This window comes from Patella vulgata, chromosome 2, assembly GCF_932274485.2.
Source record: "Patella vulgata chromosome 2, xgPatVulg1.2, whole genome shotgun sequence".
NCBI classification, from domain to species: Eukaryota; Metazoa; Mollusca; class Gastropoda; family Patellidae; genus Patella; species Patella vulgata.
The window spans coordinates 24,339,730-24,353,919 of NC_065880.2; the positions used below are offsets into that span (position 1 = coordinate 24,339,730).

At 30.0% G+C, this 14,190-nt stretch overlaps 1 protein-coding gene across 6 annotated transcripts in view; it reads left to right on the forward strand.

The window, feature by feature from the left end:
- The window catches only part of LOC126810783 (TOM1-like protein 2), a 35,233-nt gene extending 21,229 nt beyond the window's left edge, over nucleotides 1-14,004 (forward strand). For 2 of the 6 annotated variants that reach the window (XM_050536051.1, XM_050536054.1), the window contains 8 exons: nucleotides 455-505; nucleotides 2,667-2,766; nucleotides 3,903-3,996; nucleotides 4,647-4,734; nucleotides 5,175-5,237; nucleotides 5,855-5,888; nucleotides 6,385-6,405; nucleotides 10,242-14,004. In XM_050536051.1, coding sequence (XP_050392008.1) covers nucleotides 455-505; nucleotides 2,667-2,766; nucleotides 3,903-3,996; nucleotides 4,647-4,734; nucleotides 5,175-5,237; nucleotides 5,855-5,888; nucleotides 6,385-6,405; nucleotides 10,242-10,393 — 603 coding nt within the window. In that variant the 3' untranslated portion in view covers nucleotides 10,394-14,004. The remainder of the gene's footprint in view (nucleotides 1-454; nucleotides 506-2,666; nucleotides 2,767-3,902; nucleotides 3,997-4,646; nucleotides 4,735-5,174; nucleotides 5,238-5,854; nucleotides 5,889-6,384; nucleotides 6,406-10,241) is intronic. The other 4 variants (XM_050536055.1, XM_050536052.1, XM_050536053.1 and 1 more) reach the window with 4 other exon arrangements.
- The last annotated feature ends 186 nt before the right edge of the window (nucleotides 14,005-14,190 follow it).

The window sequence follows — 14,190 nt, forward strand, 5'->3', positions numbered from 1 at the left end:
GTAATACATCTGTTATCAAAGCAAAAACAAAAACACTACATTTTTTATTAGCAAAGTAATAAGTAAACTATACTTATACAATTTCTTTTAAAATTTATCTCAAAAGTAAGGACATTCTTCAGATCAGTTGTCTTTGAAATCATTCTACATTAATGGACATAGATATTTTGTCATCTTTCACATGATACAGACCATAAATTTCACTTATTTTACTTTGTCTCATGTTAATATTTAAATTAGGATCATGACAATATTCTATAACATGATATTATGGTGTCCAGAATTTTAAAATTTATGTACTCAAATTAGTACTAAAACAGTGCCTCTGAGTTTGGATAAGTTGATAATAATTTTCTTTATTGGCCTGTTTGTGTTGTTGGTATAAGATAATGTAAAAGGTTTTGTTCTACAATGTGTGTTCTACAATGTGTGTTCTACAATGTGTTATCTTTAGGTTGTCAGTTCACCTGCTAAACAACCTAGTGTTAGTGCTAATCCACCAGCGGTAAGACTAAAACACATCAATTTACATGTTTTTATTAACGTAATATTACCCCAAGCTTTGTATCCTCACTGCTAAATTACTATACTGTGTCGTAACTTTTGTATACAGTCAGTCATTTTAACGTTGTTTTGACGTGATGCTGGTAACCTGTGTACACTCCTCATCCTGTATTTATCAGACTTGAAAATCTAGCTGCTAAGAAATTTCTCTGAAGTGATAAAAGTACTGTTACAGTAATTCTTAAACCTTTAGTACTGGATTCCGCTATATATACCAGTACATAGTATCCAAAGAGCAAAATTGGGGTTAAAGGGAGGCTAGTAATTTTAATAGTCCTTAGAATTACCCTAGAATTAAGTATTATTCTTGAATTTTGAAAAGCGAATGTAATCGGGGTACGCCGTAAGAACTGATGAGCTATTGAGCAGTTTTAATACATGTAGCTTGAAAAATAACTCGGGCTACATGTAATCTTATTGAGTTTTAAAGTTAGAAAGTAATGCACATATAAATCATTTCTGCGTAGTGATATGTTAACAGCACTCTGATTTTACAACATAATTACGAATAGTGATATTTAAATATAGTTGTCGACAAACTTAGTTTAGATACATGTAGCAGTTAGTTTCATAAGTTTAGGTTATTAATTAAAAGTTACTACTAATGTTTGATATTTGTTATTGTGTTTGTTACTTTGTGTGTTAACTGTTGACATTGAATTGTCAGTAATTTTTGCTGTAGTATTGTAGGTTAATTGCTTAAAAATTTTAAAAATCGGTTTTATGATTATAAAAGTGATACAGTATTTTACAAGTGTGTGCTTTGTTTGAATCTCACAGACAATATCATGGTTTAAAGTTATTATTATCGCAAGTTTCCAGATGTGAACTTGTTTCACAGTTAATAAAACATCTCATTTTAATGTTATTTTACACACACAAAAATGTTAGTAAATGGTATTCAAAGTACATGTAGCTTCACAATATACTTTAATTATTTATTGGTACAAGTGATTATAAATAATGTATTTCTTAGTGAAATCAAACTTTAATGAGTTACTGGTACAAGACAATATAAATAATTTATTTCTTAGAGGAATCAAGCTTTAATTATTTACTCAGGTACAAGCGATTATAGATAATGTATTTCTTAGAGAAATTAAGCTTCAATTAGTTACCTGTACAAGGCTACAAGCCATTATATATGATAAAGAATTCCAACTTTAATTTGTTGCTGGTCAAGCCATTTAGCTGGCTTTAGTTTTAAATAACCCTCGGTTACCAAGAAAATTCCTCCGGGTTTACCATTCTGGCTTTCACTTGTCAGTGGTGCCGGACTGGGGGTCTGGCAAGGAAAAGCGTCTTGTACATGTATATGGATGGAACAAAAAAACGATTTCTCCTGTATGCTATTGTATATACCTTTACATTTGGAAATCGAAATCCATGTATGGGTAGGCTGTAACGCAGCTGTCGGGGCAAAATTTCACTCAGAGCTATACATTAATATTGTGCAGATTGACAATGTAGTCCAGAACATTAAATATACTGGTACAGAATGTGGTCAAACTGTATATTATATAAAAAGTCACATCTACACTAAATACAAAAAAAGATTTCAGTTTCAAACATATTCAGTGATAGATGGTAATATTGGGTGCTTAAAGTTGCTGATTGTCATTTGAGGAATTTCGAGTCCTTTGCAAAATGACAATATTTTGAAAGTTAAATCTCTAAAAGAAATATCAGTCGAAAAATAATTCAATTCCGTTCAGTATTAATTTGGCAAATTTTGCAAATTTGGCAAAATTCGGCATGCTCTGCAGACAATACATATATAAGCAAGTCAGCACCACCTATAACTTATAGTTTATAAGTTTTGGTTAAATCTTAATATGAGCATCTGTTTTTTAAATCAAATGAATCCAACTTGGAAATTTAACTATTAGATATTGTCCGAAATATGTAAATGATCATCAGCATCTTTAATAAAGCAATAGGCAATGCTTTCCTTATTATTTTCACATTTTGTTTAGAAATTCTGTTTTTGTACGCATGCTATATATGTCATAACTTATTCTTTGTTTACAATGTTAGAGTATATGTATATTATATATTATTATAAATCAGTAAGTAATATAGTAGATATATTTATTTTACAGATTCAAGCCTCTAGTAATAATGAAGGTAATCTAATTGATCTTGGGGAATCCCCTAAACCACTTACTGCTGCAGAAGTACAAACTAAACTAGGAGCATTGCGTAAGTCCTAAGCAATGAAATCATAACCAAAATGCTAAAACTTTCAGATCATATTCTGATTATATCCGATCTGTCTTTTCTCTCATTTCTCCTTTGAAAAATAAAATATTACATCTGTATAAATAGATCAGAAGGCAAGTTTATGAAATTGTTGGAGTTTGGGTAACATATTCGATAGATTAACAACAATAAGTTGTTTTAATTCGTGGGGAAATCTTTCAATAAGCACACACTTAGTAATATAATTTCAAGTACTTTTTTTTGTCCTTTTCTGTAATTATGAGTATAATTTGCCATGAAGCAAGTAATGTTGGATCAGGCTGAACCAATTTGACTTGATGATTAGCCTCCTGATAATGTGTGAGCGATGTTGATTGTTCTTGTTTTGTAAAATTTAAACATTTAGATCCAAGAATTTTGAGAATTGAAGCAAATCTTTGGAGGGGGGGGGGGGGGAGGTTCTTCTAAAAAATAGATTGTGAAATTGATACTATACAACTAAAATTTAAATTGATGTGGCCTTACCAGTGGATGTGAGAACCAGTATCTATATGTGAGCTTATTCTATCGAATATGGTATATTTTTTTTATTTGTAGTGGTGTTTGTAGTCTCTTACTATTATTAGTATTATTTTGATTATGAAATATTTAACTTCCACAATGGTTTTTTTTTTTTTATCATAGACAAGATATCATTTCTTAAAAAGAGATTAGAATCTGTTTTATTTGAAGAACTTTAGTAATAGATAAAACTTGCCTTCTGACTCCTTCGTATTCATTGATATGGACTTATAATCATAATATAGTTATTTCATAAGTATTGTACATATCTGTCACAATCTGTGTCTGTTTGTCTCTCACATATTTATATTATAGTCAACAGTTTCTCATGAATGAAACTCCACATACATGTATTATATTTTGAACATTTTATTTGAAAAGATTTGAAAATAAGCTCATCAATTATCAGATCATAGACTTTATTAATATGTGTATTAATGAATTTAGATAATAATCAAAAGAAGTATTAAAGTATTAATACTCAAATTATTGTATTTTAGATTTGTTATTAATTGACAAGTACTGATTGGTATGTTAAAATTAACATTGATTGTTTATTAAAATTGTTTAATTAGGTGTAGGAAGCAATCCACCTACCTATGATAATGGTAATTTTGATATGTTTGCTCAATCTAGACAGTCTTTTGAAGAAAATAAACAAAGTAAGGGGTAAGTAGCCAACAGATTATACGTCGTTTCAATCATATTTGACAGTCTTCACTAACTGGCAGTGAAATTGACCGGCTGCCAGTCAATTTGCATGACATAAAATTTGAACTGGCTTGCTTGGCAGTATGTTTGTTCATGATAATAGAGTTGTAATTCCAAACAGCAAGGTTTATGTAAAATAGGAAATCCCCATTGAAGTATAATCTATCATAGTTTATATCACTCTTCAGGTGGGTGGGGTTGAGTCAAACGTGGTCATCAATTACCACGTAAAATTCAATATGAAATTGTTAATATTCAAATAATGAATTTGAGTAGGTGATGTCAAAACCATATTAATATGAATGTTGTATAAAATGGGAAATCCCGATTGCAGTATAAACTATCGTATCAGTCTTGGGGTCAAAGTCAGCTGGGGAAGAGGAGGGACGTATAGTCAAAGGTGTCCGCATTTAAAATGGGATCTGATAGCCAAGTACAATTCAATATGGAATTGTTTGTATTCAAACAATATGTCAAAGCCATATAGACATGAATCGACAGTGTCCTGGTAAATTAGTAAAATGTCCCAAAGGTGCATTGGAACTGTAAGTGTTCACTGTTAAATCCCAGTCAATGAAACATGAATGATGTACAATTTATATTGACAGAGGTAGTGGTTATAATCAACAAGACGATCAGTTTAGTGGAACTTTAGCCCAATCTGTTAATGCTAAAGCTCAACCTGAAGTTCTTAATGTAAGTCTCATTTATTTATCTTTATTTATTTCCTAGTCTATGATAAGATATTCATCATTTCATGATACATTATTATTGATCAAAATTTGTTTGCAATTATAAACTCGGACCAGTCTCTTAGCTATAAGTTGAAGGGGAGGGGGGTAAGTGCGTGTCCTTTAAGTTTGGTGTCTTCATAATTCCTAACAGTGTTTATTATCTCACGCAAAACAAACGAATCTGTCCTATTTTCCACTCTTCCATCCCAGTTTCGTCGCATAAGCTGGTCAAGATATCTTTATAAAATGTTGTACACACACCAACCTATTATAGTAGTTGTGCCTTTTGTCAAAATTGATATAGTTTTTGGTATACAAGGGCACAGGATATTGATAACTGAGCGCTACTGCTTGTTATTACTACACTGTCTAATAGCCATTGTTATAATATTGATATTTTAGTTACAAGATAAAGAAACAGATTATGATGAAATGGAAGCATATATTAGAGAAACTCAACCCGGGGTAAATATCTTAATTCTTAATTTTTTATGTTATTATAAACAGGTCTTTGTAGTGTAAGACAAATACCAAATATTACTGTGGCCATTTCCGGACTTAATTTCAGAGTTTCCTAAGTAAACAGATGTTGAATAAGAGATTCAGATTGTGCATTAAAAAAATTGGAGATTTGGGCTACAACTAAAATCTGTTGTCATAGACTGGAACACCGACAATTCAACCCACTTATCTGACAAATGTTACAATCTCTAAATATTTTATTATTATATCTTCATGTCTTTGTACTCATAGAGAGAGGTTGTAGACAAATCCCACTCAGTCAAAGGTTATGTTGATAATAAAATAGAAACTGATGAAAATTTTCTTTCACACTGTAAGAAATGTGATAAACTGTGAATAGATTATCTGTATCCAATTTTTCATCGTGAGCGACTTCTTGTTATAGCTGAAAAAGTGTGTGGTTTTATGTACCATGACCTACAAGAAAGATAAAAGCATATAGTCTACCATGTTGTACTTTCTTATATATTGTATATTATGTAAGAACATAGTTGTATTTGATATGGTATTTTGCTTTTTTTGTATTTCTCTGTTATTGCATAAAATCTTTATAATTTCAGTATTCAGCGACAGGTGAAACAATATCAAGTTCAGGTAAATAAAACAGTTTCTTGTTTACCAGACAGCATATTGGATACATCCTTTATGTTGTACTGTGAATTAATGGCCATTTAATTGCAATGTTATTTTAGACATTATCTGTCTGCATGCTGTTTTATGTATAATTCATAAATAAAAGTTGTGGCATTATTTATTTAAAGTCGTTGAGCGTCATTTGCATTTCTCTGACAATATCTAAGTTTTTATGGTTTAATCCATAATAAAATGTACTCCTATTGATGATTGAACGTTTAATAAAGAAAACAGAACCAAAATATCAATGGTAGATAATCCAAAATCTCAACACTAGTAGGTAGCACAAAATTTTCAGTTGATTGTATCTTTATAGTTACTAAACAGTATTAATCAAATATTGGACAAGCATTCATTTTAGTATTCACAATCTCTCAAATGATGATCAATAGCTTTAAAAAAAAAAAACGATTTTCAAATGTTGAATCAAATTAAAACCTGTTTCCTATTTTGGCAGAAAAGAGTACTCTAAGTCCAGGTACCATTCTCTGTTAGATGTATCCTAATTTTTATTTATTTGTGTTTTACATTTAGCTTTTGGCTTGGTTATAGGATTAATCACCTGCTTTTGTTTATTTTGTGTCTTTTCTGATCAACAACTAGTTTTTCACGATTTCTGCCTAATTGGGTGATTTAATTAATTTCACAATACTAGCTTTGAAGAAGCCGTCTCAAGATATAACAGGGTATCTTTTGAGTAGATTAAGTAGGCAAATGAAATGTAAAACTTATTGTCTGCATGTATTTACATTGTCTCAAAATTTCAGCTCAAATTATTGATTGCCTAAATTGTGATTTGTTTTAAGCATATTTAAGGAAAATATAGATAACAGAGATAGCTACTCAGATCAACTTTTGATGTTCCTATCCATGTGGGAACAATAATTAAAGAATGGATTAGTTATGTCATCGATGTTGGCAGAGCTTCCCAAGCTTAAAATTGTTAATCTTCTAGTGGACTGGTCAAATTTGTTTAGATTTTATTTTTTGTGTTGTAATTAATTATATCCTTTCCAATTGATAATAACTAGTTCTGGTTCAATCATTGATAAAATGAATTCAGTCTTTAATATTATGTCGTATTTGAACAGAGGTGGGTAGAAATTTGTTGAAAGTTGATTCTGGTAGCTGTGGTTAGAATGTAGAGAAAGGGAGACCATCTCATTTAAAGATGCATTATGTAAAATAAGATAAAGAGCTGGTCGTTCTCAATATACTAGTTTAAGAAAAATACATAATGAAAAATGAATATTGAAAATTTCAGTCAAATTATTTTATACTGAGTCAAGTTATGAATGTTATAGTTTTGACAAGACTAGCATACATGTAGTCTCAATTGTTATTGCTACAATAATAAACATAATCTTGATTATCCATTTGATCTTTGAATTATTAAATGGCCAAGCTGTGCATTATCCATTTAATATCTAAATCATCGGATGATCTGGTAATTTGATTATGGGCTCATGTGAATAAATGTCTAAATAATAATTTTATAACATTTGAAGCCTGAAAAAAGACCTGCTATAGGCAGATTTAGTTCTTACATAACTCATCTTTAACAGAGTATTCCATTGTTTTGTTGAATACTTCCACACCATAAATGTTACTATCAGATGCTTTATAGACATGTTTGAACAGACATAATTATCATCAGTCACATAGGAAAGCACAGACCAGAGGCAATCACACAAAATTTAGTCAATAGAATATATCTGCGGCAGCTTCTGTAAATAAAATGTATACTAAGAAGATTATATTATTCTCTCATGATTATCATTTTATATGATCCTAAATGAAAACTTCTTTCATTTTATCAGCCAGTCTAGGTATAGATCATTATTCACAGATTTTCTTTCACTAATACATCAATCTTAAAGTTGCTAATCGTCATTTGCTATTTTTAGACATCAATTTTTTCACAGTTTAGAAAAAAGCTAAAATGAAAGTCGATTGATTATATAAGATTTAATTAAGAAAGCAAAATCAAAATAACAATGGTATATAATCTCCAGGCTTGGATTTAATTGAATTAAAAAGAAACCATTCAAAAGATTTTACCTAGCACTTGTAGATGGTATGGATTATCGTGATGTTGTTCAATTTTCAATTCACCATATCTTCGAAAATACTGAATGGAATTGAACTAATTTGGGGTCTAATTTTCTGTTTATAGATTCTACTTTCTCACAATATTGTAATTTACATAGGATTTAAAATCCCCCAAATGACTATCAGTTATTTTATAGCACTAATAAACTTACAACCAGTACAGTGTCTCATCAACTAATTAGGAATTTAATTTCATTTGCATTGTCCTAGTTTTCTAACACATACAGTTCATTTATTATCTCTTTTGTTTACTGGTAAATTAATTTTGTTTTCCTTCATTTTGCCTAGTGGATCAGGGGAATGGAAAACAATGTATGTACTTACTGGACTTGTAGTAACATTACCACTGTTTATGCCACAAAATTTGTTGATTCTTCACATTTGTGAAATATTTGTGGAAATTGTTGTAAATCTGTGATCTACTTCATTTTTTGTTTGAAAAACACTGTGTGTCCTTGTAATTCTATTCTTTTTTTTTCTTTTTTTTTTTACTTTTTTTAATATTAGTAAGATGTAGATATCAAAAGTAAAAGCCTAAAAAAAAAAACCCTTAAATGTTGAATAATGTATTCCCAACTTTTATTAGAATGTCTTTTTATTGCCTTTTGAGGATATATCTTCATGTCTTTTTCTCTAGCTTGTCTAGTTCTGTAGACTTGTGTTGATCTAATTTGTCTTAATTAACTTATTATAATCGAAAGAATGCTTTGGAAGAATAGAGAAATGTTTGTATAATTTCTACAGCTTTTTTCAGTAAAATTAACAATAATTGGGATAATATTAATATACAATTGACAATATACAGCCAAAACCAAAGTTACCTGTGTTTACGGTTACCTGGCCAAACCTTTTTTTTTTAGCTCATAACTGAGATCCCAAACTTTTTATTCTTATTTCCCAGGTGCTATAAATCAGTCTTAGCATGGTTTTCAGAAGACACTAAAATTTCGGTAATCAAACTAGAAATGCTAGAAAATAAATAATAAATACTTTTCGGTATTTAAAATGACATCGCAAAAGCTAAACATTGCAAGTATTGATGTAGTTCATTAAAACATTAATTTATAAGTTCACTTAGTTCTATCTAATCTTAACCAACAAAAAACTGGAACCCCCCCCCCCCCCCCAAAGATGACCGACCAACACTATTCACTATTTTTGGCGGCAAAGTTATTGTAAACACAGGTATTTTGTTTTTATACGCCCACATTGAAATTTGGTCGTATATTGTCGTCGCCCCCATCCGTCCGTCCGGCGGTCCAATTATGGACGCTCTAGAGGCTAAAGTTAATATCCGATTGACTTTAAATTTATACACAGTGTATAATAACTTCCAGAGTTATGGCCCTTGATCACTTCAAAAATCTTGTGGACGCTCTAGAGGCCAAAGTTAATATCCAATTAACTTTAAATTTATACACAGTGTTTAAGGTCATGAGACGAAGAATCCTATTGATTTTCAGCGATTTCCGATACTTACTGCCCGAGTTATGGCCCTTGATCACTTTGAAAAATCTTGTGGACGCTCTAGAGGCCAAAGTTAATATCCGATTGACTTTAAATTTATACACAGTGTTTAAGGTCATGAGACGAAGAAGCCTATTTATTTTCAACAATTTCCGATAATTACTGCCAAACTTATGGCCCTTGATCACTTTGAAAAAACTTGTGACATTCTAGAGGCTAAAGTTATCATCCGATTGACTTCAGATTGATAATTACTTCATGAGTTGTTACTCTTAATCAGATTTTAGTGTATTATAAATGTTTCAATACCAAAAAAAGTAAAAAATATGCGACAACACTTGTTGACTGCCCGGATGATTTAGCTGCTGTTGGCGTATGTTTCATTGCCTGGCAACCTATCTTTATTTGGTCTAATCATGATATCATTTACTAGTCTACTAAAATGGATGATCAATAATATTTGCCAGTGTATAAATATTTAGTTCTACAGATAAATGTAAAGAAATGAGTTTTATCAAAGAAAAATCTAAAATGTTAATATCCCAATATTCTTTCCTTTACTCTAATAGTGTCTCAGTATCTCTTCCCATTCCAAGATTTGTTTAATTGATTAACTGCAATATGTATATAAAACATTTAATTTTACTAATATCTTATTGCACTTTATTATATATTGGGTATTAAATATTACTGGTAAGTGTTTTAATAATATATTCTGTTTTGTTTGTTTAACAGAGTTTGACAGATTTTTAAATGAAAGAGCAGCAACTGCAACTAACGTACCCAGCATACCAGCAGAAACAGGTCAAACACCACAAAGAGGGGGTACTCGAAATAGTCGTCAGATACAAAAAGACGATGATGATAATCCGTTATTTGCTTTATAGTTGTTATTGTTATGATTGTGTTGTAGAGTTCAAGCAATGTATTGTTTGTTTTTTTTTATGTATAAAGTATGTAAATAATATTAATATATAATAATCATAATTCATAATTTTATGTACATCTGTCCACCTTTTTAGATGTTGAACTATGTAGATATTATAAATGGAGGCCCGGGGGGTGAGGCTATTATGATTATGCACTCAGTGTTACTCATGAATTAGAAATGACCAGTTCACAACTGCAATAAAAGAAATATGTGATTTGATATATGGTATAAAATTAATATTGTAATTCTGCATGTTTTAGTGAAAGCATTCATCTATTTCTTTGTTTTCATTGCAGCTGTAGTAATTAAATTGTAACATTACAAATTTACATTTCAAGGGACCTCGTTTTAGTCATATTTTCGAGTCTTGATTGACTGGAAATAAAATGGACTAGCTGAGAACTTACCAGTCAGTTGATTTTACATGCCATAAGATTAGAATTTTAAAGAATTTAACCTTAAAACATAATAAAAACATTTAGATTTATTGTTTTATGTGTAAAACCATTGAAAAAACATTTTTTAAATTTGGGATAATGTGAAAAATTGTAATATTCTGTTAAAGAAATATCTTGCTAATCTGAAGTAAACAAACTATGTCAAATATTGATCAGCTCGCCCTGGTTCAGTCCTCGTAACTACAATTTGTGAGAACACCACTGTGTGTAGTACTAGTAACTACAATATGTGACAGTACCACTGTATAGTCCTCTTAACTACAATTTGTGACAATTCCACTGTACAGTCCTCAAACTACAATTCAACATGTAATTTCGAATTGAGGTGTAATGTGTCCTTTTGGATTATCAACCCAAAAAATTGTACTATTACAGTATACCTTCTACCTAATCTGGAAAAGATGTCATTTATCTTTGTTCATTAAGATGTAAATTACCAATTTCTTATTTTGTACAGGACTTGTTTTTAACTTGTTATTAAACTTTAGTCATTACCTCTATGATTTCAGTTATGATCTTATATTTACAATATATAGCTGTAGATCAATGTGACATAACATCAGAAGATATTAAATCTATATTCCAATTTTTTATGTTTCTTGGTCATGAAGTTTCTTATTAGTAAGAAACTGATGCTAATTTAAAAATAATCTGTATAGATATTTGTGGGTTTGGGTGGACGAATGGTTTATTGTGTGGCATGGTTTCGATTCCCTGCTTGTACATGGCAAGAAGTGGGGTTGCCTGTTCAACCTTGTGGGTTTCCTCTGGGTCCTCCGGTTTTCTCCCACAGCTAAAGACCTCTATGCGCAAGCGAATTATCGAAATATAATTGAACTATATAATATGTTAGTCATGAAATGACCTAGTTTGTGTCAAAACAATGTTAAACCCCATTTCTGTTTCTGTATAGATAGTTAACTAGACAGGTTGTGAAATAGTTCCACGGTTTTAGCTGAAAAGCCATATATTTGAACTTTCTACATAGAAAGGTGGATTTAATGATCGTGCCTGGTATTTATGGATTGGAGAAGCGGCTATGGCAATATTCAACTCATCTCCGAAGTCTTATAGTGAAGTTAATCCTTCAAAGTACTTAAGCCATTGCTATGTTTTTATTTGTAACAGATGATGGAACAATATTATATCTTTGTTATTATTGTTGATATTACAAAGGAAAAGGATATTTAGGGCCAGACCAGTTTCATTTTTCGTTTTTCAGGGATCTTGATAAATGACTAATCAATAGCTACTCAAGTCTCATGTATGTTGAAAAATATCCAATTATTTTTTTTCCAAACACAAGATATTTGGAAACATTTTTCATAGGCATTCCCAAAGAACGAAAATTCAAATTGGTGTGGCCTATCAGTTGATTATTTGTTACTGTTATTAAAAATTAGTGTGATGTGTGGTATTGTACTATTGTACATTATGATAGATAAATCATATGTAATATATTAGTTGTCAGTGTTGTCTATATTCAGTGTAATAATTATACAATGTTACAAAGACAGATCATCTATATAGATGATCAAAAGATCAATCACTTTGTCTAAATGATCACTAGTATGATCTTAGAAAAACGTAAACTTACCCTTTCTTGTACCATGTGTGCACTCCTATATTATTCAACACCGATGTGATATCACTCTAAAGTGTTTTAGTGACATTGTAGAAATCGGTCACATTAAATAACACGAAATAAAAAATTTATGTAATACAATAACTGTACTTATTTTTAGGAGCAATGAACTATAATGTTGACAAGAGAATTATTATTGAAATATTTCTCCTATAGATCCATTAATTGTATTCCATAAAGTTTTTTGTTTTATTTTTTTGATGTGTAATCACTTTCAATTTCACATTGACATGGTGAGATAGTATGACTTTTATGTACCCATCACATAAACAAAAGTTGATTAATGAGAAAGTGATTTTTTTTTTTTCAACACTGGAGAGAATTGTTTTTGTAATTTCCGTATGCACCTATATTGACAAATTTACAAGATTGATTTGGTTTTATAACAAATCTTGTGAAAGATGTATTTACACAATTGAAATATTGCTAATGTGTTTTTCTTCAAATGTATTTTGCAATTTTAGAGAAGTCGACTAAATAGAAATATACTTTATAATAATGTAATGTAGTATATTACAAAAAAAGAGAACATATTATGGTGTGTAATATCTACATCTTGTGAAAATGATAAAATAAGATAGTGTATGACATACTACATGAAAATTTAACTCGCTAATTATGTGTTAACAGACTTTTATAATTTCTAATTATAATGCAAAATGTTAATTCTCTTTATGCATTTAGCTGATTCTTATAAGTATGAGTCAATTACATTTTTCCATGTTTTTTTTTTTTAACAATTTCATTTTATATACCGTAGTTTCTTTTCTCATGTAAAAATAGTCTCCAGATTATGTTGACCTTCATTTATAAATTTGAGGAAAAAGTTATTTTTAAATTGTTTAAAGGACTTAAACCCCCTTGGGTTGATTTGATGGGATGGGTTAAGCTCTATGGGATTCAGTTTTTGTTTCGAAAGATTACACGGAAGTCAGCTTGTTTTATTTTTGGCTTGTTGACTGTGCAACACAAAATGGTTTATATTTAAACACTGGATTTATGTATAGATATCAAATTTTCGTCCGGCTTTCAAATGAACATATAGAATCCAATGAAATCAACAATTTTATTATTTTACCCAAAACAAAGGGGTCTGGACATAATTAAGGTTTATAAATGTGATATTGCAATATTGTGGGCAATTTTTCAAAAAAGACTGTAAAATGGTTCAGTTTTATTCCAACCATTGAATATGTGTACAAATACATATGTTATAAACTATTTTTTTAAATTTTATTTATATCTCAAAGATCAGCTGTATGTACATGTATATTGTACTAAATTATGCTTTCTTTTATTATATTGTTTTATAGCTAATTCAAGTGTAAATCTGTAGTTTAGTTGAGTTCTGTATAGATATAACAACTTATCTTTAATTCAATCCATTATTTTTCTGTAAATTTAACAAGAATTGTATTTTTTATCACATTGTGTATATGTGAGATAATATATGATAGAAACAAATTTTTGTTGTATGTTTTTATGATCCCGCACCAGGTAGAAATATCTCATGAACCATTCCTGTTATATCTTTCTAAAACCTTCTACACCATCAACCTATTATTATAGTACCAGTAGTTATGCCTGATGCTGATCAGATATTTCTCAGAGTTAATGAGTTTTGCGATTATGGAAACAGATTTGATTATG